Source organism: Camelus ferus, chromosome 9 (genome assembly GCF_009834535.1).
Source record: "Camelus ferus isolate YT-003-E chromosome 9, BCGSAC_Cfer_1.0, whole genome shotgun sequence".
In the NCBI taxonomy this organism is placed as follows: domain Eukaryota; kingdom Metazoa; phylum Chordata; class Mammalia; order Artiodactyla; family Camelidae; genus Camelus; species Camelus ferus.
The window spans coordinates 18984299-19010451 of NC_045704.1; the positions used below are offsets into that span (position 1 = coordinate 18984299).

Below are 26153 nucleotides of genomic sequence, written 5' to 3' on the forward strand. Positions count from 1 at the left end.
AGGGCACTCTGGGAATCGTAGTACGGCCTTTGCGTGTCTTCCTTACCTCAGAGGGGCGCGCTCTAGTCGCCGTGGGAAATCTTGTATGCGGCCGCGATGGCTGCTGGGAGTTGTAGTTCTCCGCCCTATCTCGGCCCCCTCCTGTTTCCGGTGCCGTCACGGGACAGAGCAGTCGGTGACAGTCCCGAGGGCCCCCGCCCCGCGCCCATGGCCGAGCCGGATCGTGAGTCGGGGGCCCCAATGGGAGGGTCGGGCCGCGCTGGGGCCTCACTGAGGGCTGCAGGCCCCGGGGCCCGAGGGCGGGCGTGGTGGGGTAGGAGATAGGGGGTATTTGGGGGGGAATGGGATTCGGGGGGCTGTCGCCAAGTGATCCAGATTGCTAGATTGGTGAGTTTCTGGGTCGCGAGGTTTTAAGGGTTCATTTGCCACGTCCCACAAGTTTCTAATGATCGCGTGTTTCTCGCACCTTAGTTGCTAAAGACCCTCGTTGCTAGGGACTTAGGATGCCGCGGTCCCAGTTGCTAAGGGTACCTGGTGGTTAGTGGCAACTGTAGGATGCTAGGGGACCCCTCGTGTCCCCTATCTCTTTCTTCCTCTCCTAAACCTACCATCCCCCGCACCACCTCTTCTCCCAAACCCGCCTCCAGGCGGAGTATCTCTTATCTTCTCTCCTTTTCTACGCTTCACTCTGCTTGTAAACCTAATCCTCCCTGCACACACTCACACACTACCATGTCCTTCCTGACTCCTCCTAAGTCTCCTTCTATGCCCTGTATGCTTTACTTTTTCCTCCCTCTCCTAACTTTTCCTGGCCCAGCCTCTCTGTCCCTCACTAACTAACTCAACTCTCGGCACTCGCCATTCTAAGATCTGCTTTTCCCCCATCCCTTCCCTCCCTCTACTTGATTTTTACCCCCACCCCAGTATAACTAAGTTGGTGGGTCTTTTGCCTGCCTCTGCCCTGCTGCTTTGAAGCCCTTCATTCCCTCTTAACCACTCCCTTCACCGTAACCTTAACGACGTCTGCTCCCCCTCCTCCCCCAGCCTCTGACCCTGTGGAGACCCAGGCAGGGAAGGTGCAGGAGGCTCAGGTGAGATGGGGGAGAGGGCGGAGGGAAGGAGAGAAATGGACTTCTCACACCCCACACCCCACAGCCCACACAGGGGGGAGGTGGCAGAGGGGAGACAGATTCCCCCAGGGTCCTCAGCTCCCTGCCCCAGTCCCTCACCCCACCTCTGGGTTCAGCCTCCCTGGGAATGGTGGATTCTGGGTACTGCCAGGGAAGGGTGTGCAGCCTCAACCCCAGGCCAACCCTCCCAAACTTTCCTCTCTCCTTGCCCTCCCTCTATCCCTTCTGAACCTCATTTGAGCTAGGCATGGGAGAGATTTGGTCCCTGAACTCACAGATCTCATGGAGAAGTGACCCTACAGGGTGATAATGAAAAGTTGCTCAGGGCACTTTGGGAGCCCAGAGTAAACTTTGTAGGGTCATAGAGATTTCAGCCAGGCCCCTCCCTGGAGGAATCTACAGGCTGATCTAGGAGTCAGGTTGAGATACAGACCCATGGTAGTAAGTGTAGAAAAACTTAGAATTTTCTTCAGCAAGGTGAGAAATGGTGTCCCATGCAGAAGGTACAGCTTGTGCAAACCCTATGGGTCATGAAAGAGTGTGCTGGGTTCAGTAGTGGTCAGATAATTATATTCATGATTAGCATTTTTTGAGCACTTAACTGCAGCTGGGTACCCTGGTTAATGCTCCGCAAGCGTCGTTTCATTTCATTTCATCTTCCTGGCATCCCTGTTAGGAGTGAGGCCTATTCTGGCCGTTTTAGAGATGTGAAATTTGAAGCAGCTGTTAAGCGACTTGTCCTCTCTCCCTTGGCTAGAAGAGCAGGGGTGGGTTTGCAACCCACCCTGCACCCAGCACATTGCCTTGCAGACACTTCATTTCAGTCTCACAGAGGCCTGACCAGCACCTCCAGCTCCCCCTCAGGCCTAGTTGTTCCCACGTGCTGGGCAGGGCCCTCAAATCCTTCTACAGAGCCTCACTGTCCGCAACCTGAAAGCGTGCCAGCGCACCCACAGACACAGGATTGCGGTTCAGATGGAGGGCAGGGCAGAGGCTGTGATACCAGCATCCTGTAGATGCTCGGCAGAGCCACATGGAGGGTGGAAGAGCTTCCCGTCAGGCCGGGCTTCTCCTTCGCCTGGCTCCCAAAGCACGACCACTGTCAGAGAAAAAGGTTTCATGGGAAAAAGGGATCCTCAGTCCCAAAGAGAGAGATTCAGGGATGTAAACTACAGCATTGTCTGTGATAGGGCAAAACTGGAAACTGCCCAAACGGCTGACAGTTACTGACAGTTGACAGGTTAAATGAACTCTGGTGCCTCCTTACAATGCAACACTATGTAGCTGTTTAGAAGAACGAGGTGGGTCCGTGGGATATTGTTCTGTGCAAAATGCAAGGTGCAGCATCAGACTGTGGTATGACCCATTTCTGGAGAAACAGAAGAGGTCTGGAGTAATTACTGTTGTACTGTTAATAGTGGTTCTCTTGAAGTAGGGGGTTGGGGGGCAAGGGAATTATGAGGCAAGTGCCCGCAAGTTATACACTGTCTAATGGTCAAGCTTTTTGTTCAGCTCATACAATCTTAAAGTAACAAAAGGCTTTACATATGTTTGTAAGGGAGGTTCCTATTCAGAGACGTTTGGAACCAGAGTAGTGAGTGATGGCGGAAAGGGGTGTTGGAGGGGTTTGAGGCAGGAGAGTGAGTTGGTGAGGACTGTGTTTTTCTGAGGGCCATTGCAGGGCCCAGGCCTGGTCCAGGACACAGTAGATGTTCATTTGTTCCATTCTGCATGGTTCTGGAACCCCTACCCAGTGCCAGACCCTAGTCTTGGTGCTGGGGATTCAAAGGGGACTAGGAAAAATCCCCGCCTTTTTGGAGCTGCCACCGAAGTGGACTTTGGATGTTTGGGATCAGATTAGACCGGAGAAGCCGAAGACTTTCGAAGGCAGGGAAGCGGGCCAACCCAGACAGGCCATTGTGCAGAGGGCAGTGGAGTAGATCAGAGGTGGAGACTGAGCCTAGGGAGGAGGCCAGGACAGGGCCCCTGGGGGGAGCACCTGGACCAGGTGGAGTCCTGGAGAGGGACTACATCAGGGCAGGAGAGCAGGGGAAGGAGGCGGAAGCCACACTGAGATGGGGCTGGGAAGAAGCAGCATGTCTAGGGGAGATGCTGAGGCCAGTTTAGGTCACTGTTTGGGAGTGAGGGGCTGGAGGTCATTTAGGGGGAGACATCCAGGAGGCTGCAGAAACCCTGGATCTGGGGACAGAGGGGTGGCATCATCAGTGACTAGGCCGAGACCTCTGCGTGGATGAGGCAGCCAACCCAGGGAAGGTGGATGGAGAAGGTTGGGAGGGCCCAGGACAGAGTCCCAGACCTGCGATCTGGCTGAGGGGAGGAGTCAATAAAGGAGATGGAGGGGTTGGAAAGGTGGAGTTGGGAGACTGAGGCAGGAGGGTGAGGACCGAGGGTTTCTACCAGCATTATTCACAGTAGTGACTTAGATGAGGAGGGCTGCTTGGGTGGCAGGCCCACACTACAGGGGACAAGAGGACGTGGACACAAGGGGGTGACGATGGCCATAGCCAGCCCCCTGGGCTGTTCTGAGCACCTCACAGAGGTGAACTCACTTCATGGCACAGTAGCCCTCAGAGGTGGGGTGATAAGGAACGCCAAGTCACTCCCAGGAGACAGCGCTCCTCGCAAGTAGCAGGACCGGGTTTCTACCACAGGCAGCCTGTCCCAGAGCCCACACCCTGGCCCCCAGTGCCCGCTGTCCCCTACCACCCCTCCCTTCCTGGGGCCCACCTCCCAGCCTTTTCCCTAAACCCAAGTGTCACCCTTCCCCTGACTTCTTTCCCTCCCTAACCCTGCTGCTGGGGCCTGGTCACCCCACCCCCACCCCTTCCAGGACTCGGATTCAGACACTGAGGGAGGAGCGGCCGGCGGTGAGGAAGCAGAGAGTGAGTATCTTCCTTGGGCACACAGTTCTGGGGGCCAGTTTAGGGCCGGGATCTGGATGCTCACCTCCACCTGGGGTGATCTTCAAAGTGTGTAGTAATGAATGCAGTGCCAGCACCTGGAGGCCCCTGACCAGGCCAGGCAATGAGCCTTGAGTCTTGAGCAGGTGGGGGATCCCGGAGCTGGGGCAGGGATACTCGGGGCCTCTGTGCACCCCAACCGAATGCCCACCCAGCTGCTGTCTCTCTTCTTTTTTGGCCAGTGGACTTCCTGCGGAATTTCTTCTCCCAGACACTGGGCCTAGGCACCCAGAAGGAGCGTCTGCTGGATGAACTAACCCTGGAAGGGGTGGCCCGCTATATGCAGAGCGAGCGCTGTAAGTCCCCTACCTACATGGGGCCCCCTGCCCCAGCCTGGTCCCCAGTGACTCCTCAGCCCCAACCAGTCACAACTTTCATCTGCAAGTGACAAGAAACCCAACTCCAGCTGGCTTATGCCCCCCAAGGAGTATGTTGACTCTGTAACTAAAACCCCCGCTTTAAGCAGGGCCAGATTCAGGGGCTTCTGTGCTGTTGTCAAAAATCTTAAACCTCTCCAGTGCTGCTCTTCTCTGTGTTGGGGTGAAGGTGGCATCTGGCAGCTGCAAAGCAAGTTCCACCAGCCTAGCAGCTCCCACTGAAGAGACCATCTTTCTCCCAGTGGTTCCAGCCAAAGAGCCGAGGTTGGCTCCGGTTGGCCCAGGTTGGGTCACATTCCTGCCCTTGAACCAATCACCACATCTCTGACTGAGCAAGCCTGTGTGATAGAATTAAGATGCTATTAATAGTAACTACCTCATCGGGTTATGAGGGGGTCAATAAATGAATAGATGTAAATGCCTGGAACAGGGCCTGGAGCATAGCAAGAGCTATGTAAGTCTTCTCTGTGATGATTCTTACAAGAGGCTTGTCTCGGGGGTGGTGGGCAGGTGCCCCTTTACTGGGTCACTATGTAATTTATATTTCTTGCTGGGAGTTGAGGTCACCAGAGTCTGAGAAACGGAGCCCTTGGCAGTCCTCAACTAGAACAATCGACCCTTTGAGGGTCCTGAACAGCCTTTTGTTGAGGACGTCTTCTCCGGTTTCCCTGGCCTCCAGCTGCTGCCGTCTCCCTCCTCTGGCAGCCAGGCCCGCCACCCCGAGCCCCCCTCTCCCGGGACAGGCTGGCGGCTGTCTGCAGCCATCTTCTGGCCTGAGTGGGCCCCAAAGAGAACACAGCGGCTACAAAGCTTTCGTTCCTTCCGTCCTCCTGCACCTGGGTTTTAGGATAATTGGCTCATGAGGGTGCCTAGGAGGGGATTGTAGTAAGTGATAACAGTTCATCAAGCTCTCACTGTCTGCCAGGCACTAGGCAAAGCACTTGACAGGCGTCCTCTCGTTTGATCTTCATATGATACTTGTGAGGTCATCACAGGAGTCATCTGGACAGAGAAGGCACAGAGAGGCTGTGACTTCATGCGGGGTCACACAGCTGGCAAGAGACAGAGTCACAGCTCAACCCCAGGCTGCCTGAATCCAGAGCACACACTCCCTTCCACATGGCCCCTGCGAAGTGTCATCCTAAGACGAAGCCAAGGGCTGAGGCGGTGGCAGGCCGCAGCCCTTGTCACCCTTGCTGTCTGCCTTTGCACAGAACACCCCAGAGGCATCCAGTTCACGAGGACTCACACTTGTGTCTGTCCATCAGTGGACGGACAGTTGCCAGGGTACCATGTGGCAGGGCGGCCAGCCAGCCAGCCCCTGAAGAGGCAACTGTGCTATTTCTGCACAGCCCCGTGTGCTTGTGAAATGAATCCACCTCCTATCTCATCTTTCCTTCTTCTTTTCTGAAAGCTGGTGACAATGGGGCAACAAAGATCATCTAGGTACACGAATCGTGGGTCTAAAGAAGTTGAGTACAATTGACTTAAAGAATAATCAGTGTCGGACACTGACCTAAGCTTCATACGAATGAATTCATTCTCTCAATAGCCCTGCGAGGCCAGTGCTGTAATTATGCCCATTTTACAAAGCAAGAAGCTGAAGCCTGGAGTGGGGATCTGAACTAAGACACCCCCTGCCCCCACGCAGGTGTGCGGGAGAGCCCGGAATGCAAGCCCTCATCCGCTCTGCTGCTCACCAGGTGTGGGCGGGCTGAGAGCGGTGAATCTTTGGCCTCCACCTGAAAATTACCAGACTTTGGTGGCTGATGTGTATTTGATTACGGAGGGAAGGATGTTTAGAATATGCTAGAAATAGATGGCCATCCAAGATTGTGTCCACAAGATGAGGGGTGGCCAGGGATTTTTTTCACAATAACCTGCAGCTCTTCCAGGGAAACCCCTGTCCCTGCCCACTCACTGAGATCTCATGCATTTTTGTCCAGTTCTAGCTAGGAGAAATTTCTCTCCGTGCGGCCTTCTCTTGAGTCTTTCCACATTGGTATAATTTCAAACCATGGATTCTTTGACCCCATACTGGCTCTTCCACCAGTGGACTGTGTGGCGTCCTCCCCCTATCTGAGCCTCAGGTTCCTCTTCTGTAAAATGGGGTGTTAACAGCACCGGCCTTGAGATGGGTGGGAGGACTATTCATGGATCTGAAGTGCTTGCCCCAGGGCCCAGCATGGAGTAACTGGCTTCAGGGGCTGGGATGGGTGGTGTTACCTGGGTACTAAGCAAACCATGTCATGTGATACATAAACTCTCCTCCAGGTCGAAGGGTCATCTGTTTGGTGGGAGCTGGAATCTCCACATGTAAGTGCCCCCCTCCCTGTATAGCTGCCCCCTGACTGGGGTGCTGCTTTGAGGGGCTGGGGAGGAGCTGTGCGTGGGTCCTCACTTGGGAGGGTTGGTGTGGTAGAGACGGGGCCGAGATCCCTGATCAGTTGCCCCCTGCCCCTCCTCCGCTAGCTGCGGGCATCCCTGACTTCCGCTCCCCAACCACGGGCCTCTATGCCAACCTGGAGAAGTACCATCTTCCCTACCCAGAGGCCATCTTTGAGATCAGCTACTTCAAGGTGCGTGTCCTGCAGGGAGGAACGTCTGTAATGATGGGAATGGGGCCACCTGGCCCCAGCTCTCATCTCACCAGGAGCATCTGGGCGCCTACCTGCCCTCTGGCTCTCTCTCCCACAGAAACATCCAGAGCCGTTCTTTACCCTCGCCAAGGAACTCTATCCAGGGCAGTTCAAGGTGAGCTCTTTTTCACAGGGGTGATGGGCAGGGGCAGAGGAGGAGGAGGGAGGGACAGGAAGGAGGGAGGCTGGGAGACAGCAGGCATGGGAAGGCCCCTTCTGGGGCCCTTCAGACAAATATCATATAACCATTAAGTACATGGGCTCCGGGCCCAGTCTGCCTATGTCCAAGTCCTGGTCCTTCATTTACTGCTCTTGTGTCCTCAAGCCTCAGTTTTTCCATCTGTAAAATGAAGCTGGTAATAGTGCATGAAAAGGGTTGTTGTGAGGCTTAAATGAGTTAACCACCCGGGTAAGAGCCCAGACTCAAGCCTGGCTGCTCTTGTGCTCATCCCAACTCCACATCTTACCAGCTGTGTGACTGGCAAGACAGTTGACCTCCCTGTGCCTCAGTTCCCTCATCTGTGAAATGGGGATAACGATGGTCTGCGCCTCACGAGGTCCATGGGGATGATTCCGTGAGGGAAAACAGGCATGATGCCTTGAACAGTTCTGGCACGTGGCACGCGTGGTGTCCTCTGCTGTCCTCAGCCTTGCTATGATTGCTCCCCTCCAGCCAACCATCTGTCACTACTTCATCCGCCTGCTGAAGGAGAAAGGGCTGCTTCTGCGCTGCTACACGCAGGTAGGCAGGGCCATGGGCATCCGGGGAGGAAGAGGGTGAGCTGGATGTGGCCGGTACCCTGGTGCCTAAGAGTTCAGGGCACCAGAGAATGAGACTGCTTCTCTGTCACATGACTGGCAGTGAGTCACTTTCCCTCTCTCAGCCTCAGTTTCCCCTTTCTATAAAGCAGAGGCCAGAACAGCTTCGCCCCCTCGGGTCTGTGGCTGTGAACTCCCCTCAGGGCCATCCCATGTGGGCTGAGGGACGACCCCTTCTCTGAGAAGACACAATTTTGCAGATTTCATATTTGTTAGGGTTTTCCAGCAGATGACACCAAAGTGACTTGGCCTAACGCAATCAGGACACCCTGGCAATTTTCCAGCTGGTGGGTATAGAGTCTTAAGGAAGGGATACCTTTTTATCATTTGCACAAAGGCCTCAGATGTACCAGGGGGCTCAACCACGTCAAGTGCTCAACCAGGGGCCTCGCCCCAGGGTTCTCAGGCAAGGACGGCTCCCATTGTGGGTTTCTGAATTAGTCCGTGAAACTTCTGGGGCCTCGCACCCCTGATTGTGAAAAACGTTTGCCCTTCTACCTTTCTTTTAGGAACATGTATTGAAATTACATGCTGTAGCATGGCGGTGATATCATTCATGCTCTAATTCCCAAAATTATAAAATAGAGAACACATGAAATAAAGTGAAATAAAGCGGTGTTGGAATAGCTTGTGCACCTGGCAGTTAGGAGCCTGCAGCCCCAGACACTGCCACCAGGGGGAGGATGAATTCTTTTTAGGTTCTTAAATGGGGACCCGCGCTCTCACCTAAGGTGGGTGGTGGCAGCCAGGGAAGGGATGGCCTCCTCCTTCCAGGAGGAGCCCCAGCTCAGGATAAACCTGGCCTTTCTTCCCAGAGAGTCAGTTCTAGCCACAGGACGTGGCTCAGGCTTGATGCAAATGGCTCACCTGAAGCCAAGCGCCTTCTGCGTGTGCTGTCATAAAATCCTCACCACGGCCCTGCTGGCAAACCTGTTTGTCAGTTTCTGTGACAGTGTTTACTGAGTGCCAACCCTGTGCGGGCCCTGCAGGCAGCGAATGCAGCAGACATCCCTGCCCTCCTGGAGCTGACGCTCTAGTGTGGGGAGAGACGGGGGACAAGCTGGATGAGTGGTATCTCCAGTCTGTCAGGTGGTGAGAGGCCTAGGGAGCATGATTGAGCAGGAAAGGGGAATCAGAAGCTGTGTGTATGTGGGTGTGTCTCTGTGTGTGGGTGCGAGGAGTGCTGTGTTGTTGTAAACAAGGTGTCAGGGAAGGCCTCACTGAGAAGGGGGACTTTTTTTTATTCGTATTTTTTATTGAAGCGTAGTTGATTTACAGTGTTAGTTTCAGGTGTACGGGAAAGTGATTCAGTCATACATAAATATACATGATTTTTTTTCCAGATTCTTTTAGACGGGGAACATTTAAACAAAGACCTGTAGGAGGGGAAGGAGGGAGCCATGGGATTATCTGGGGTGGTTGGGAAGTGCATCCAGGCAAAGGGAACAGCCAGTGCAAAGGTCCTGAGGTTAGACTGTATTTGGCATGATCAAGAAGTTGGATCTGAGTGAGCGAGGAGGACAGTGGTAGGAGAAGATGGAGGAGACAAGGTCAGGGAGGTGACAGCTCAGGGAGGTTACAGGGGTGGACCGTATGGGGCCTTGGGGGACACAGAGAGGGCTCTGTCCTTTACCCTGAGTGAGATGGAGCACTGCAAGGCTCTGAGCAGGGCAGGGACATGACCTGACCCAAGTGTTCACAAGGTCCCTCTGGCTGAGCATGGGGGCCAGACTGCGGGGGCGGGCTGGGGAGATTGGTACAGAGACCAGGGAAGAGGTTGCTGTGATGGTCTAAGCAGGAAAGGATGGAGGCCAGGCCAGGGAGGGAGCTGTCGATGAGGAGACGTGGGCAGGTTATGATCCCATTTTGAAGATGGAGTTAACAGGACTTGCCAATGATTCGTGAGAGAGAGGCGTAAAGGACAAGGACCACCGGAGAGCTCTCAGCCTGAGCACTTGCTGCTTTTTACTGAGATGGTGGGACGTGTCGGTGTGGGGGGCAGAGGAAGAGTTCAGTTTAAGGCCCGTTGAGGGTGAGATGCCCTGTGGACAACCACGTGGAGATGTGGGCAGACAGCTGGACACTGGAGTCTGGACTGAGCTGGAGAACAGCATGTAAACGATGTTTACACTCTCCAGACAAGATGAGATGAGATCACGGGGGTCTCAGCATAAGAAACCCAGGCCCAGGATGCAGTGGCCCATCAGGGTTGCTCAGAATGCTGCTTCCCAGCTCTGTTGGGGACGAAACCCCCGCCCCTAACCACGAAAGCCTACCAGCTGCGTGCTATTTTTAAACAAACGCCAACACGAATCTGCTCCGGGGTCTGTATAAAATGCTGCAGCATTTCCACACTCCTTGCAATACTTACTGCATGGATTTAACTACCCATATGTAGTCAAAATGGCATATTACATGAAATAGACAGAGGTGTAAAGAATTTTTCCACCCTCACGTTTCACGAAACCATTTGGTTTTTTTTCCCCCAAACTTGTCACCCTCTTTTTCAACCTCAACTACTTTAAGTCACTGACCCAGTTTTCTGGAACACATTGTCTTCACTTGTTTCTGAATTGTGACGATGCAGCACTTTTGAAGCTTTGCACGATGCTATTTTTATCTCAAGACACAAGTATCCATTCAAACCCGAGAACAGTTGTCTCCTTCATTCAAGTCACTGTGAGCTCCGCAGCAAAACGGTTTACAGTTCTTTTCAATCGGTATCTATGGCATTGACATTACCCACGGGGTTTGGACTTGGCTATCTTTCACTTCAGCCTGTATCCACACCCCCGTAGCCACCTCACACTTCTTAAAATCATGTCCATCGGAGACGCAATGTTTTGAAAACATAAGTGAACCCAGGTTTAAAAATCAATAGGTTGCACTGAAAATCCACAGACTTCAGGCTCCTCTTAAAAGTTGGGAAGAGCTGGCTGCACCCTGGGCGGCTTTCCCAGAGGAGAGTGGTTGGCCGAGGCTGAGTGGCTGCTGCCCACCTTACGTAGAGACCACCTCCTCGGGGTCCCATTTCCTGCCCGACGCCAGGGTCAGCCATCAGTCGCTGTGCATCGCCCTGAGTTCATCGCTGCTTGTCCTTCGTGGAGAACTTCTTGGGGCATGTTCCCCAGCCCCAGCTTCCCTCCCCGGGGGCTACTGCTGTTCCCTGCTTCTTGGGCCTCCTTTGAAGATATTCTGTACTTAAGCAAGCAAATACACAAATTCACATATTTCTTTTGCCACATCCTGGATACACTGCCTCTTCGTGCTCTGGCCTTCTGATATCTTGAAGAGATTACTTCATATCAGTATTTACAGGTCAGCCATGTTTATCTTTGTGGTTTCTCCATCAAAAGTGGCTTCAAAGGGTAACACGGAGGCATTTAGGTGGACCTTTGATGCGCCATTTAGGTATCAGCACACATACTGCTTACCCATGTGTGAGGGTGTCGGTAGACTGAGTCAAGTTACAAAGGCAAAACTGGCGTTTCTAGTGGGCAGGGGGAGCTGCAGGGAGTCTGGGAAAAGTGATCCTTGCCCGCATGTTCTGGGGATAAACTGATTGCTGGCAGGGAGCAGAGAGGGCAGTCGGGCCTATCTGCCTTTGAAAGGGGTCCCTTTCTTTTGTTGATGGTGTCTCCAGGAAACCTTGTCTGGTCAGCTTGGGCTGCACGTGACCGGCCACCCCTGGAACGTCTGTGTCCTCCATCACTGATCTCAGCAGCATTTCCCATGGGCAAACGATAGGATTGAGAAAGCACAAATGTCTTTGTTGAAGAGAAGAATATTCTCTCCTATTTAATAAGGAAAGTCTCTCCGTCTTAAAAGAATACAAGTTAGCATACTGTCTATGCCACAGACCAGAGCAAGATCCCTGACTGTTAAATGGAAAAACAGTGTGATTACAACCAAAGAAACCCTCCAGGTTCATTTATTTTATGTTAATGCCTGGCTGGGGCTGCCATGTACAGCTGTGCAGGTTGGAGCCTGCAGAAGGATGCTGTATCTGCGTTGGCAGCGGAGACACTGGAGATGTGTCCATTTATTTCAACACATTTCTGGCAGGTGCCATGAGAGTGGTTGGTTCTAACAAAACAAATTTTCAGCAAAGCGATCCAGATTTACAGAAAAATGCCAGGGCTGGTTGGTGGCGGTTGGTCTTGGCTCATAGACATCTGAGTTTGGGCCCCTGCCTTTAAGCATCCATGACTTTTAGCTTTTCAGTGGCACCATCAGAATGGACAGAAGAGTTTTAGACACACCCTCCCTTTGCCTCTCCCTCCCTCCTTTCTTGCCCCTTCTCACTTGCTTCTCTTGGCTTCCAGCTCTGCTTTCTGCCCCCGAGGGGCGTGGCTCACTCCTGACCCTCTTCCCTCCATCTCTCCCTGCAGAACATAGACACACTGGAGCGAGTGGCGGGACTGGAGCCCGAGGACCTGGTGGAGGCCCACGGCACCTTCTATACGTCGCACTGCATCAGCCCCGTCTGCCAGCAGGAGTACATGCTAAGCTGGATGAAAGGTGAGGGGCTGGAAGTCATCCACGACAGCGGGCCTCCCGGTCTCCAGGCACAGACACCAGTCCTGTCCTGCACAGCTCTGTGGCTCTTTTTAATAGATAATGGCAAAGATTTGAGGTGGTGGTGGGGGTTCATTTCCCCCAGCCCCGCCTCACAGCCCGGTTATAACAGATGCAAACGCTAGACACAGAGATGTGCATTAGCCCACAGGCCCGCATGGTTATGCAGCCACGAAACTGTGTGGTTATGAAGCCCTTGCTCTTTGTCCCTTGAGTGCTCTGACCCTGTCTGACATGAAGGGCTCATCAAAGGCAATGCGACTACATTCTAAGAAGAACAGAGTGTCTGATAGAACTTTCTGAGGTGAGCAAAGTGTTCCGTGTCTGCACTGTCCAAAATGGCCGCCACTTGTGGGGGAGGGTGTAGCTCAGTGGTAGAGCGCTTGCCTGGCATGCACGAGGTCTGCGGTTCAATCCCTAGTACCTCCACTAAAATAAATAAATAAACCTAATCACCTCCCCCACCCCCCAGAAAAGAAAAAAAGAGCAAAATGCAGTCACTTGCTACACGGGGCCATTGAGCGCTTAAAATGTGGCTAATGTGACTGAGGAATTGAATTGTTAATTTTCCTTCATGTTTATTAATTAAAATTTAAAAGCCACATGTGGCTCTAAGCACCAGATTGGACAGCCCTGTGCTCGAGGCACAGGATTCAACTGGCCCCCCAAGCCAGATTCAGGCGAGCAGTCTCTGGAGTATGAAGCTGAACACTGCCCCAGCTAGGAATGAAGGCTGGGGCTGTCCCTAAGGGTGCAGCCTCCAGGGCTGGCTGAGGTCAGCATCTCTGTTCATGTGAAGGCAAAGTGTCCAAAAAAAAAAAAAAAGAGAGAGAGAGAGAAAAAAATTGCAGCCAATCTACATTTCTTGAACACCAGGGAGAGCCTGTTTCTGACATCTTTTGTGCTGATTAAGAAGCCACTTATTTCACTCGTGGAAGCCCATTTCTGACCTTCTTTATGCTGGTTTCACAAAGCCTCTGGTGTCCGTGTGAGATAAGGACAGCTGCAGCGCTTAGAGCAGGGCCTCTGGAGTGTGGCCCTTCTGAGAAAATCCCAGCTGACCGCCCCTGGGGCGAGGATGGCTGAATAGCCCAACAGCAGGCAGCTGGGGGCCATGTACAATTGACATTACCTCATTCTGTTTTACCAGCATAAGCCTCACCCACAAAATATCATGCTGTCAATGCAGAAATAGTCTAAAGTAAACTACAGACCTTAAAACAGTGCTCTGTAAATATTCGTTGAAGGAATGAGTGAATAGTTGAATGAGCCAGCTAGGATTCTGTGGGTTGCAAGTGACAGAATGCTTTCAGGCTTCCTTAATCAATAAGCAGTGAGGACGAGGATTATCATAAGCACGTGTGTACATGGCGGGGGTGGGGGATCTGCCACAGAGCCCAAGGGTGGGAAGCAGCTGGGCCTAAGGCTTTGTCCCCGTCTCAGGATCATCTGCATAATTCTTCCTTCTTTCTCCACCACCAGACCTGGGACCTACCAGGCCTTTCTGAGCCACGATGAAGTAGGGCTGCCCTCAAAAACCCACTGGAAGAGAGCTTCACTCTCGAGTCCAGATTCCACAGGTTGGGGGGTGGTTGGGGGAACCCAGTTGCCCCTATTGGGGGCAAGTTTTTTACCTATTTGTGGTTTCATTTAATAGCTATAGCCTGGTGCTGGGAGCCACCCCAGGAATCCTAGGGGTCAGAGGGGAGGGGCAGCTCTCTAAGAAAGGAGGTCCTTCCTGAGCAGGGCCAGCACCCCAGTGGGCTCCCCGCCTCCCTCTGTGACTGAGACATGTTTGTGTTGACAGTGAAGGAAGGGGTTGGGGGTGGGGGGCAGTTCAACTACAGTCCGGGCACATAGCCCCTCACCCCCTTCTCTCCCTCCTTCCCCACGCCCAGAGAAGATCTTCTCGGAGGTGACCCCCAAGTGTGAGAAATGTCAGAGCGTGGTGAAGCCTGGTAAGCCTTGGGGCCAGGGACCAACCGTAGATCTTAGAATCGTAGATCAGGGCTGGGACCCCTGCCCCCACTCGCCCCTTCCTGAGGAGGCTGTGCTCCCCATCCACCCCCATCCCGCCACCCTCTCTCCCCACCATCAGTGCCCGGAAGCTGCCCCAGGGAGAGTGGGTTCCAGGGCTCCAAGCCTTTCCCCACTGCCCTGCCCTCCCACCCCAGCCCTCAGGTCTGCCTTCTGCCCCTACCTGTTCTCTCTCTCCCTCCCTGCCTTTGTCTTGCTGTTTTTCACTCCCTTTCTGTCTCTGTGTCTGTCTATCCGTCTGTCTCCACCTCAGACATCGTGTTCTTCGGCGAGAACCTCCCAGCGCGTTTCTTCTCCTGCATGCAGTCAGTAAGTGTCCCCACCCAGTCCCGCCCTAGGGAAGGTCGCTTCCCCAACTAGCTGCGGGTGGGCTTGCGGTGGGGGACAGGGGACAGCAGCCCAGCCAGGCTGTGCGGCCCCTGAGCCCTCACTGGTCACTCCCTCTTTGCAGGACTTCCTGAAGGTCGACCTCCTCATCATCATGGGCACCTCCCTGCAGGTGCAGCCCTTTGCCTCCCTCATTGGCAAGTAGGTCGGGGGTCAGGGCCGTGGGGAGCTGCTGGGGATGAGGGTGGGGAGCCAGGACAGGCCCTCACCACTCAGCTCACCATCCCCCAGGGCGCCCCTCTCCACCCCACGCCTGCTTATCAACAAGGAGAAGACCGGCCAGGTGAGTCCTTTCACCTGTACCCTCTGCCCTCACTCGGGCCCCATGCGGCCTCTCCCGGCTTCCTCGCAAACCAGGACACAGGTGGCTGGGGAATCCCAGTACTTTGGACCCCTCAGCTCAGACCTAGGGATTCTGGAATCCACAGGGGTCAGATTCCAGGCTGCCCCGACTCTAGGATGCCACAGGCCCCTGGGTCATTCACCGTTTTGAGGGAGCGACAGGACCCCAGCTCAAAGCAGCGTAAGCCAAAACAGGAGTGTTGGGCTTCCCAGGATTGAAGAGGCCCGCAGCAGTGCCCTGGGGAGTCACCTGCTCCCTCTCTTGGCTCCCTTTTCCTGAAGTGGCCTCACTCCCAGGGAGGGGCTCCCTCCTGCTGACGGATGTTTCCTCTAACAGGCAAGAACTGCCCTGTGTCAGACACTGTTGTTCTAAGCATTTTCACTGTATTATTAACCCACCGACAATACAGCCCTCGGAGTGGCTTTGCTGATTACCCCCACTCCACAGAGAAGGAGACTGAGGCTCAGAGAGGTCAGGCCACTTGAACAAAGTCACAGAGCTGGGATACAAACCCAGGCCACCTGGCTCCAGGGTCTGTGCTCTTAGCTCCCCACACCCCGACCCCACCCCCTCCCCCGCAGACTGACCCCTTCCTGGGGATGATGATGGGCCTTGGAGGAGGCATGGACTTCGACTCCAAGAAGGCCTACAGGTGAGGCCCGGCTGTGGTGGGGGGGTGGAGCCTGCAAGGGGCAGGGCCAAGGTGGGAGGGAGGGCATGAAGGTACTGGGACAGGGCAGAGCCAGTGGGGTTCTGGGACAAGTCTGGGAGCCTGACTCTCCCCCACCCGCAGGGATGTGGCCTGGCTGGGTGACTGCGACCAGGGCTGCCTGGCCCTTGCCGACCTCCTCGGATGGAAAGTGAGGCACCTGAGCCACCCCGGCCCACCCCGAGCCCAGTCCCTGAACCCCCGCCCCACAGGTCCTATGACCCTCTGACACATGGTGACCTCTGATGTCTGTGAACTTTGCCCCCTGCAGAAGGAGCTGGAGGACCTTGTACGGAAGGAGCATGCCAGCATAGATGCCCAGTCGGGGTTGGGGACACCCAACCCCACCACCTCAGCTTCCCCCAAGAAGTCTCCGCCTCCCGCCAAGGATGAGGCCAGGACCAAGGAGGGAGAGAAACCTCAGTGACAGCTGTGTCTCCCAGGCAGGATGCCCAGCTTTAGAACAGCTGAGCCCCAATCAGCCCTGGCCCCCTCTAACTTACAGCTCTTTTCTGGGGAGCTCAGAACATTTCCTCAATCTCTTAACTACTCTCTCCCAAAACTGGGGTCCCAGCACCCCTGACCCCAGCAAATCTCTTAACATTTTAGGGGCTGAGGCTTGGGCAGCCTGCCTCTAACAGCCCATAGCCTCTAACCACCCCCAGGGCTGAGGATCAGCCGCCCCTAATCTCTAACTGCTCAGAGGCCAGGGGTGCCTTCAAACGTCTAACTGTCCCAGGACAAGGGCCCCAGGACCCCCCCACACTCTCTACTGCTCCCAGGGACCCAGGGCAAGTAGATGAAATCTAACCTACCCTGGGTGGTGGTGTGTGCCCTCCAAACAGAACTCCCACCCAGTGGTGGGGAATCTGAGCCTCGAGGCCTCCCAAGACTCTGCCTCCAGCTCCCAAAGTGGGTGCTGGGTCTCCTCACTCAGGACCCACTTCCCATGCGGGGGTGGGCAGATGGTGTTGCTTATTAGAGACAAATTAAAAACAAAAACAACTAACAATCAGCTGTCTGGCCTCGCTGTTATTTTCTGCGGGTGCACAGGGAAATGGTTCGAGGAAGGGGGTTAGATCTTGGGCCACTAAGGAAACCAGAACATTGACAGGCTCTTAAGAGAAACAGAGTAAAGAGTGCCAAGGGAGGATTCCTGGGGCGTGGGCATCTCCCAGCTCTTACCCCTGGACTCCCAGACTGCCAGGGTCCCTTCTTCCAAAGCCGGGTCGCCTAAGGCCTAAGCCCCCGGAAAGAAGAAGGAAGGTTGACTTCAGATACACCCCAGCCCCGCCTCTTCCCCCCACCGCCACCAGCTCAGCTTCCTCTCTCTGTGAGGAACACTTTCACTTCCTGCTACTCCAGGCCTCCCCTATGAGAACAGGTAGGGGCCCCCAGGGACCAAGCAGCTGGCATCGTCACCCTCCACTGCCTCCCTTTGGTAGCCAGCAGCTACCCCCATCCTGCCCTACCCAGCACCATCCTTGTCCCCCTCTCCTGAGACCCAGGTAAGCATCTGCCTCCCTCCCTGCACCCCTCCTGCCTGCTCTGCCCTGGACACCTGCTCTCTGTTCCCCTCTTCCTAATACCCTGGGCTTCCGGTCAGTGGCCTGATTGATTTGCTTAGCTATTTATTACCCATCCCCTACAGGGAAGCCCCTGGGAGCAGAGGCCTGTTCTATCCATCACCCTTTCCCCAGGTACCTTATTCTGGGCCTGCACTCAATATTTGTTGGATGGATGGATGGATGGATGGATGGATGGATGGATGGATGGATGGGCTTGGGACTGCTGCCGGGAAAATATTTTAAAATGCCCACCTCAGTGGGTAACCCACTGTAGGACTCTCTACCAGGTTAAAAGCGGGGGTCCAATGGATAGATGGATAGAGAGCTGGATGTGTGAAAAAGGAAAAAGTAAAATGTCAATAGTAGAATCTAGGTAGTGGGTACATGGATGTTCCCTGTAAAATCATTTCCATTTTCTCAATGTTTGAAATTTTTCATATTTTTCATAATAAAATGTTAGGAGAAGATACCCGGGGGCCCATCTGTGGTCTGGGAAGGGAGGAGGAGGGCCTGCTGTATAACACTGGTCACATTTACAGGGTACCTCCTATGGGCAGAGCCCTTTTCCAGACACTGGGTTTTGGCAAGGGTTGCTGTTTAGCTGGTCCACATTCATACAGCTGCCTTGGATGTTAAAATCTGAAATACTACCCTACCACTTGGTAAATAGCTGTCATTTTGAGTTCTCTCCCTCCCTTCTCCACTCCGACACCCTGGCCTCCCCACCACGCAGCAACTCAAGAATTAACACCTAGCATAGCCAGGGGTCTCAAGCCCATTCTGATTGGTCAGGGTCTTGGCCAAATGGGTTGTAAATACTTTGAATATTACCCCTGGACTGGAGCAGCCTTGAGCCTTACCTTCCTCCCTGCCAGAGGCCAGACTATGGCCAACTGGCCGCCTGCATCCTGAGGATGGCCCAGCCGGAGGACAAAGCCTCAGCAGGCCCCACAGACTGGGAAAGGTGAGGGCTGCTGGAGTTGAATCCATCTCCTGCCCTGGATTCAGAAGCCCCTTCCATCCAATTCTCCTCCCCCGCACACACACACAGGACCCAGAACCCATCTCTGACCCTTTGCCCCTGGGCTGCCCCTTCCTGTACCTCTGACTCCACCTCAGTGTCCAACTGCCCGCCTCTGACGCCTGGTCTCCTGGTCCCTGCATGTCCCAGATTGGTCCCATCACAGGCAAATAGAGCAGGTGAGACACCCCTAGGGATCCTCAGGACCCCGGAGACACTCCTTCGCCTGCAGAGGACATGGGGGGTGTGGCAGATCCCAGGGCTGGATGCCCAGGATGCAAAAGCCCTTCTGAAGCTGTGGCCACCAGGGGTAAGTAGTCACAGCCAGGGACCCTCTCCGATCCTCCCCATGACACCCTGAATCAGTCAGGACCCTGCTGCTCACTAGTGACAAACACAACACAAAGCAGGCAAACTGAAAGTCTACTTCTTGATTCAAATGACTGAAAAGCCCAGAAGTAGAAGTAATTTCAGGAATGTCTGGATCCTGAGCAGCAGATAACTTACACATTTCTCTCCATCCCATTTCTTGGCTTTGCTTTATTTAAACTGCAGGGAATTCTAAAAGTTTGGGGCTGCAAGTAAACACTTGTTCTATAGCAGCTTAGCTAAATAGGCATTTATCTTTCTGACATAACCAGAAAGGCAGCTGCGGGCTCTAGCTGTGTGACAGTAAGGTCAGCTTCTCTGCAATTCTCCTGCACTTTCCTCAGGGTCACCTAGGGGCTGCCCTAGGCCCAAGTACACATGTGCATTCCAGGCAGGAGGAAGGAAGACGGGAGGCACCAGTCCTATCTGTTTCTTTTACCAGGCAAAACAAAAACCTTCACAATTGACTCAGAATATATGGATGGGGCCCAGGTAGCGATATTTATAAAAGCTCACCTGGGAGTTATATAGTCAGAGGTGAGAACCACTGCCTACATCAATCATGATCTACATTCTATGGCTGGGTTTATTAATGCCCTGAATAAAGCTGGAGTTCTGCAAGAAATAGGGAGTAAATTTGGATATGGCAACTAACATGTCTACCACAGTTTCATCCTCAGGGGAGCTCTCTCCATGTGGTGACAGAGATGGCTGGCCCCATCTCAGAGCTACATCTCACCAGCTTAGCAACCCCAGTGTAAAAAAAGGCCTCTTTCCAAAGAGCGCGAGCAAACATCCTATGGAAGACTTCCATTGGCTGAGCTTGGGTCACACGCCCATCTTAGAACCAATCAGTCATCAGAGAACACTGCCATCCTATTGGCTAGGTCAGGTCATGGACCCATCCCTAGGACTTGGGGGGAGTTAGTCCCACCCACAGGACTGAGAGTAGAGAGTGGGTTTCTCTAAAAGAAATTTGGGGTGTAGAACCCAAAACAAAGGAAATGGATGCTAGACAGGTAAAAGTAACAGACTTCCGCACAAATCGTCTTCAAGCTGAACTTTGCCTCCATTCCTCAGAGTTTCCTGGTCATAGGACATGACCCCAGCCAGGTCCTGGTGTTGAGGACAGGATCTTCACCAGGGGAAGTCAACACATACCGGATCCGGAAACTTCCTGGAGGTGAGGTGTCTACTCCCCCAACCCCAAGTTTCTAATCCATAGCAAATTTATCACCAAGATTGGTCAGTTTTAATTCTAAAATATCTCCTGAATCTTCCTAATCCTCTCCACCTCCATCTCCCTAGTCCTAGGCACCATCACCTCTTTCCCAGACAATTGTAGTAGCCTCCTCTCTGGTCTCCTGCTCCCACTCTTTCCTTGCTGAACAATCCATTCTGAACACTGCACCAGAGTGGTATCCTCAGACATTAATCAGATGTCATACATTCCTGCCCCAAACCCTGCAAAGGACATACAACGTCTTTAGATAAACTTCAAACATCGCATCATGGCCTATAAGGTGCTGTATGATCGGCCCCTGCTCACCTCTCCATCTACTGCCCTTCATTCACTCTGCATCAGTCACACTGTTCTCTTCTCTGTTCCTTGAGCAAGCTAAATATGTCCCAAATTCAGGGCCTTGGTATTTGTTCTCCCTGCATGAATGCTCTTCCTTGATTGGTTGATTTAGTCTCCATCCTTTAAGCCTTTCTGGAAATGTAACCTTCCTTGACCACCACAGCTAATGGTCACCCTAGGCGCTTTCAGTTACTCCATTTGCATTCATAGCACTCAATGCATCATACACTCATCTTTGTTTGTTTACTCATTTATTTTTGTCTCCCTCCACTAAAAGGTAAGCTACAGGAAGGCAGTGAATGTATTTGCCTTTTGACAATTGTATCCCCAGTGCCTTAAAATGAATAATGCACAATAAATGTTTTAATGGATGAATCCTATTTGGTGACATAAGTGGGATGCAAGCATAAAGACACAGGAAATGATGGGGACAGCAAGGGGTAGAAATTTCTCTGTTCTGAAGATCCTTGGGGACTGCAGGACTTGGGAAGAGAGAGTCTCAGAGAAAAAGAGGCTGCTACTCCTCGAGTTTTCTAACTTATTCCTCCTTGCCCTCTCCTCCAAGGTGTGTCTCTGGAATCCTCTAACCTCTGCATGCCAGACCTACCCCATCTCCTGGCCTTCCTATCAGCCAGCAGGTACAGGTCACCCATCAGAAGGGCTAAGGGGGAATCCTGCCCTACGATATCTCACCCACATTGTGGCTCCTCCTTATATTTTCTAGGGATGTTTTGCCCAGAACACTGCTCTTGCCCCCTCTCACTCTAGAGCCTGTGGACCAGCACACAGGTAAGGCATGATTCTCTAATGGGGAAAGAGGCCAACTCTTCACCTCTTTGATCCAAAAGGATGGTACCTGGGGACCAGATTACAGGGTTTGAGGGAAGAGAAAGAGTCGGGTGTGGGGGGAAGGGTGCAGCACTCAACTCCTGGGCCAACTGAGGAGGTGCCAGGGACCAAGCTTCAATTCCTCCAGTGATGAGGCTGTAAATTAAGTCTCCTGGTGACCTGCAGGAACTAAGGCTGGCCCCTTGGACACGTGGGCCACCTCAGTTCTGCTGGCCCACAGACACTCCGCAGACTGGCAGCAGCCAACTCAGCACCTCAGGGAGGGTGCTCTTCGTGGTGAACAAGCTCTACCTGGAGACCCACAGAACGTGGGGGATGGAGCAGATGCCCCCAGAGACACCTTCAGAGACTGCTGAGAGACCTGGTCCAGGTTAGATGAGCAGGGCCCTGGGCTCCTGAGGGATGAAGGAGCTACTGCCACTGTTCTGTGGGACCCAACCTTCTCCTCACCTCAGCCCCCAGGAACCCAGCCCCTCACCGGGTCTCCTGGGTGGAAGGCCCACTCAGCCCAGAAGTACATCATCCGGGGCCACCTCTGGCCAGCCTGGTGGAGGAGAAAGATGAAGAGGAAGGACCTGAGGATGTGCTCACCCATCACATCCGGGTTCTAGCCAGGACCCGAAGCAGCTACGTGGCCAGGCAGTTCCGAGACCTTCGGGCACGCCTCATCTCAGGTGCTGGGGGTCCCCACAGGCCTGGGGACCCTGTCACAGAGCTGCTTCAGGATGTGCGGCACCTCCTTACAGACCTCCAGGATCACTTAGCAAAGGACCCTGATGTCAGGGCTGTCTTTAAGAGCAGGGGCCCTGCGGCCCCCCAGAAGGACGAGGACCTTGGTAATGAGGGAATTTGGGGCTAGGTTCACGTTTGCCACCTCTTGGCGCTGCATAGGTGTTCACATCCAACTTCTTTCTCGCCATCCGTGTGCACACCTATTTCCTTTTCTACTCACACACCCTTTCCGACCTGTAGTAACATCCATTCTATTCACCATTGTCCATCTCACACGTGGGTGACAGTCATACTTCTCCCACGAGCGTGTTCACACCCAGACTCCCTCTTCCACATGTGTTCACAACCATGTCTACACATGAGGGTGGCCAGGAGCTAGGAGGGGATGGTGGTCAGCCAGGGTGGGTCTGTGGAGAGAGAGGGTGGGCGTGGGTCAGCCTGGCGGCCCTCCCTTCACCCACCTCAACTCCGGCAGGCACCGCAGTGGAGGCGGCCTTGTGCCGGGCAGTACTGGCACCGCTGAAGCCTGCCCTGTGGACTCGACTCCGCACGCTCCGCGCCCCAGAGCTTCGGCAACTGAGGCGGCGACAAATAGCCCTGCGGGCAGGGGCGGGGCCTCCAGGCGCTCAAGGGGCGGGGCGTGAGGGGCGGAGCCCCGCCCCCGCCCTACGGAGCCGCATCCATGCGCGCCTAGCGCACCTCCACGCAGCCTGCGCCCCACGCCGCAAGGTGTCGCTCCTGCTGGCGGTGTGCAGTGACGTCTACGCGGGCCTGGCTCGGGGTGAGAACCAAGGTAAAAGTGGAATCTTGAGTCTACCTGGATGTGGAGTGACTTGAGGGTTGCGGGGAGCTAGGTAGGAGGCGCCCGTGCACACGTCGAAGGGAGAAAATGGCATGCTCTAGCGGGGGGCGTCAGCGCGGGCCGGGGGATCTAGTAAGCGACGCTTGCATGCCAGGCAAAGTGGAAGGGCAGCCAGCACTCGCGGTCCTGGGGATTGGATGGAAGGTGTCTGCACGCCCCCACCCACTCCATAGCGTGTCCTCCATCTTTCCTAGAGCCCTTGGGGGCCGACGCCTTCCTGCCAGCACTGACAGAGGAACTGATCTGGAGTCCAGACATTGGGGAGACGCAGCTAGACGTGGAGTTTCTCATGGAGCTCTTGGATCCGGACCAGCTACGGGGAGAAGGTGAGCCCTGAGCCCCAGAACGCTGAGACCCGACAGGGGGCGCCGTAGGGCCGCCCGCTCCCCGAACAGCTCGCCCTGCAGCAGGAGGGAAGGCTGGCAACCTGCAGTGGGGCTTCGGGCGGCCAGGGAAGTTGAGAGGGCTGCGCTGACCTCCCCTTCTTGCCCCTAGCGGGGTACTACCTGACCACGTGGTTTGGAGCGCTGTACCACATTGCCCACTACCAGCCCGATGCGGGCCGCGCGCCCCAGGGGCTCAGCTCTGAGGCCCGGGCCTCCCTGCGCCAGTGGCACCGCAGGCGAACGCTCCACAGACAGAGCCACGCCGGACCCCAGGTGATCACTACGGGCTCTCTGGACTGCGGGTGGAGAGGAGGGCTGGACCTGTTGCCTTTCTGATTCAGGCTCTGCTTTTCCCCACAGGCCGAGCTGCCCTTTGAGGAACCGTGGGCGGCGATGACTTTGCAAGAGACCAGTGATGATTAGGGATCTCAAACCTTTCTGCTCCCCAAGCAAGATTCGCGAGGCACCTAGGAAGGCACCAACTTCTGACACCTGTGGTTTAGAGGCAGCAAGAAGGAAGAGGGACCACTGAGCCTTTGCATTTGGCTAGTCTTGCTTCCTGGAATGCTCTTCCCGAATACCCATACTGCTCCTTCCCTCCCTTCCTCAGGTCCTTAGGCAGATGTCACCTTCTCAGTGAGGCTCTCTCCCAGACACCCCTGCCTAAAACTGCAGGTTCTCTGGCTTGACTTTCCCTGTGGCAGACAGAATGATGCCCCCCACCAAAATGTTCACTTCTTAAGCCCCAGAATCTGTGAATATGTTACCTTACTTGTAAAAGGGATTTATACATGTGATTAAATTAAGGATCTTAAGATGGGGAGATTATCCTGGTTTCAGGTGGGTTCGATATAATCCTCAGGCTCCTTATAAGAGGGAGGCAGGAAAGTCAGAAGAAGAGGGAGAGATATGATTTTGCACACAGAGGTCAGAGAGATGTGACCAGGAATCAAAGCATGAAGACACCCTCTAGAAACTGAAAAAGACAAGGAATTAATTTTCCCCTGGAATCTCCAGAAGGAACTCAGACCCTTAAGGCATATTTTGGACATCTGACCTTTAGAACCACAAGATAATAGTATTTTTTAAGCCACTAAGCAGCGCTAGGAATGTAGTATATTCCCTTACCCTGACCTTTTTTTTTTCCCATAGAAACTCTCACTTCCTAAAATACCATGTAATATACTTATTTATTGTGTTCATTGTTCATAATCTTCTCCTTCCCCTTAGAACAGCACTGTAAAATAGAAATAGATATAATTCTAAGCATTCTCCGTAGCCTCATTTAAAAGTGACTAAAAAGAAACAAGGGAAATTAACTTTAATAGCATATCTGATTTACCCCAATATATCACTTCAACATCTAATCAGTATTTTAAAATTAGTGAGAAACTGAACATTCTTTGCGTGTGTGTGCTAAATCTTCAAAATCCAGTGTGTATTTTGTCCTTCAGTGTATCTTAATTTGGACTAGCCCCATCACAAGTGTTCAATAGCCACCCAGGGTGTGTAGCTATTATTTGAGACAGTGCAGTCTTAGAATGTCAGCTCCAGAAGGCTAGATATTCCTGTTTTGTTCATAGCTGTATCCTCAGTGCTTAGACAAATACCCAGAACACAGTAGGCCTTCAGTAAATACTTGCTGACTGATTCAATGAACAAAGCTTCTGTGGTAGGCTGCAAATGGCTCCCCCACAGATATTCATGTCCTAATCTCTAGAATCCATGAATATTACCTTATTTGGAAAAGAGTCTTTGCAGATGTTATCAAATTAGGGATCTTAAAATGGAGAGATTATTGGGCTGGTAGGGGGAGGATTCTAAATGCAATCACATGTGTCCTTTTAAAAGGAAGACAGAGGAAAATTTAGCACAAACAGGAGAAGGTGATGTGAAGACAGGAGAGATTTGAAGACCTTGGCCTAGCAGATTGGAGGGATGTGGCCATAAGCCAAGGAATGTCAGCAGCCACCAGACACTGGAAGAGGCAAGGAACAGAGTCTCAATGAAGGCATGAACCTTGATTTCAGCCCAGTGGTACCAATTTCTGACTTCTGGCCTCCAGAACTGTAGGAGAATAAATTTCCGTTGTCTTAAGCCACCGAGATTGTGAATCCTTTGTTATAGTGGCCATAGGAAACCTAACAGTTTCTCAGCACTTAATGTTAAAAAGAAAAATAAGAGTAGAGTTAATACCCAACTCATCTCATTCTAGCAACAAGGACATTCTACTAGAAAAATAGGAAAATGGAGAGATGCATTGCCATTAAAATTTTCAATTTTCCATTTTCCATTTTATAATGACTGAAATGCTATCATTTTAGATGTCAACTGAAAAATGGGCCAGGGACTAGAGTTTTTTCGTGATTGCTTTTGAAAGCCAAAAAGCTTGAGGATGGCTGTGTTGGGCAGTGAAGCAGGAAACAGGGACTAGGGGGGAGCTGCAGGATACAACCTCTGAGCTTCTATTCCAGAACTGAGGGAGGTGGAGAAGGGTTGATAGCTCAGTGGCAGAGTGCATGCTTAGCAGGCACAAAGTGCTGGGTTCAATCCCTAGTACCTCAAGTTGAAAAAAGAAAAGAACTGAGAGAGGTGGCCAGACCCAGGAGATGTGAAGAGGTCTTCTCAAAGCGTTGATCTCCAGGGTCAGCAGGGCATCAAGAATCTCACTGATTTATTATATGTTTCTGTATGTACGGATTTTTTGTTTATTTTTAAAGTGTAGTAAAAGCCATCTAAAATGTTTCATGTATTTTTAAAGTGTAGTAAAAACCCTCTTAACTA

At 53.1% G+C, this 26153-nt stretch overlaps 2 protein-coding genes across 5 annotated transcripts; both read left to right on the top strand.

Annotated features, from left to right (window-relative positions):
- Positions 1-93: 93 nt before the first annotated feature.
- Positions 94-17012, top strand: SIRT2 (sirtuin 2). 2 transcript variants are annotated; one of them, XM_032486081.1, is made up of 16 exons: positions 116-223; positions 1045-1091; positions 3982-4033; positions 4294-4407; positions 6763-6804; positions 6961-7067; positions 7186-7242; positions 7801-7869; positions 12338-12467; positions 14423-14482; positions 14815-14870; positions 15013-15089; positions 15180-15231; positions 15873-15943; positions 16085-16151; positions 16272-17012. In XM_032486081.1, exons 1-16 carry the CDS (start codon positions 208-210, stop codon positions 16425-16427), a joined length of 1173 nt encoding a protein of 390 aa, XP_032341972.1. In that variant the 5' UTR covers positions 116-207; the 3' UTR covers positions 16428-17012. The 2 variants fall into 2 exon arrangements, with proteins under 2 accessions (XP_032341973.1, XP_032341972.1); XM_032486082.1 differs by lacking the exon at positions 1045-1091 and having other exon boundaries at positions 94-223; positions 16272-16978.
- On the top strand, positions 17013-26153 carry RINL (Ras and Rab interactor like). Of its 3 annotated transcripts, XM_006194968.3 has the most exons (13): positions 17013-17508; positions 17652-17700; positions 18444-18532; positions 18740-18899; positions 20039-20141; positions 21106-21178; positions 21265-21329; positions 21610-21759; positions 21845-22225; positions 22597-22914; positions 23178-23309; positions 23479-23642; positions 23730-26153. In XM_006194968.3, exons 1-13 carry the CDS (start codon positions 17375-17377, stop codon positions 23790-23792), a joined length of 1881 nt encoding a protein of 626 aa, XP_006195030.3. In that variant the 5' UTR covers positions 17013-17374; the 3' UTR covers positions 23793-26153. The 3 variants fall into 3 exon arrangements, with proteins under 3 accessions (XP_006195030.3, XP_032341970.1, XP_032341971.1); XM_032486079.1 differs by lacking the exons at positions 17652-17700; positions 18444-18532; XM_032486080.1 differs by lacking the exons at positions 17652-17700; positions 18444-18532; positions 18740-18899 and having other exon boundaries at positions 17373-17508.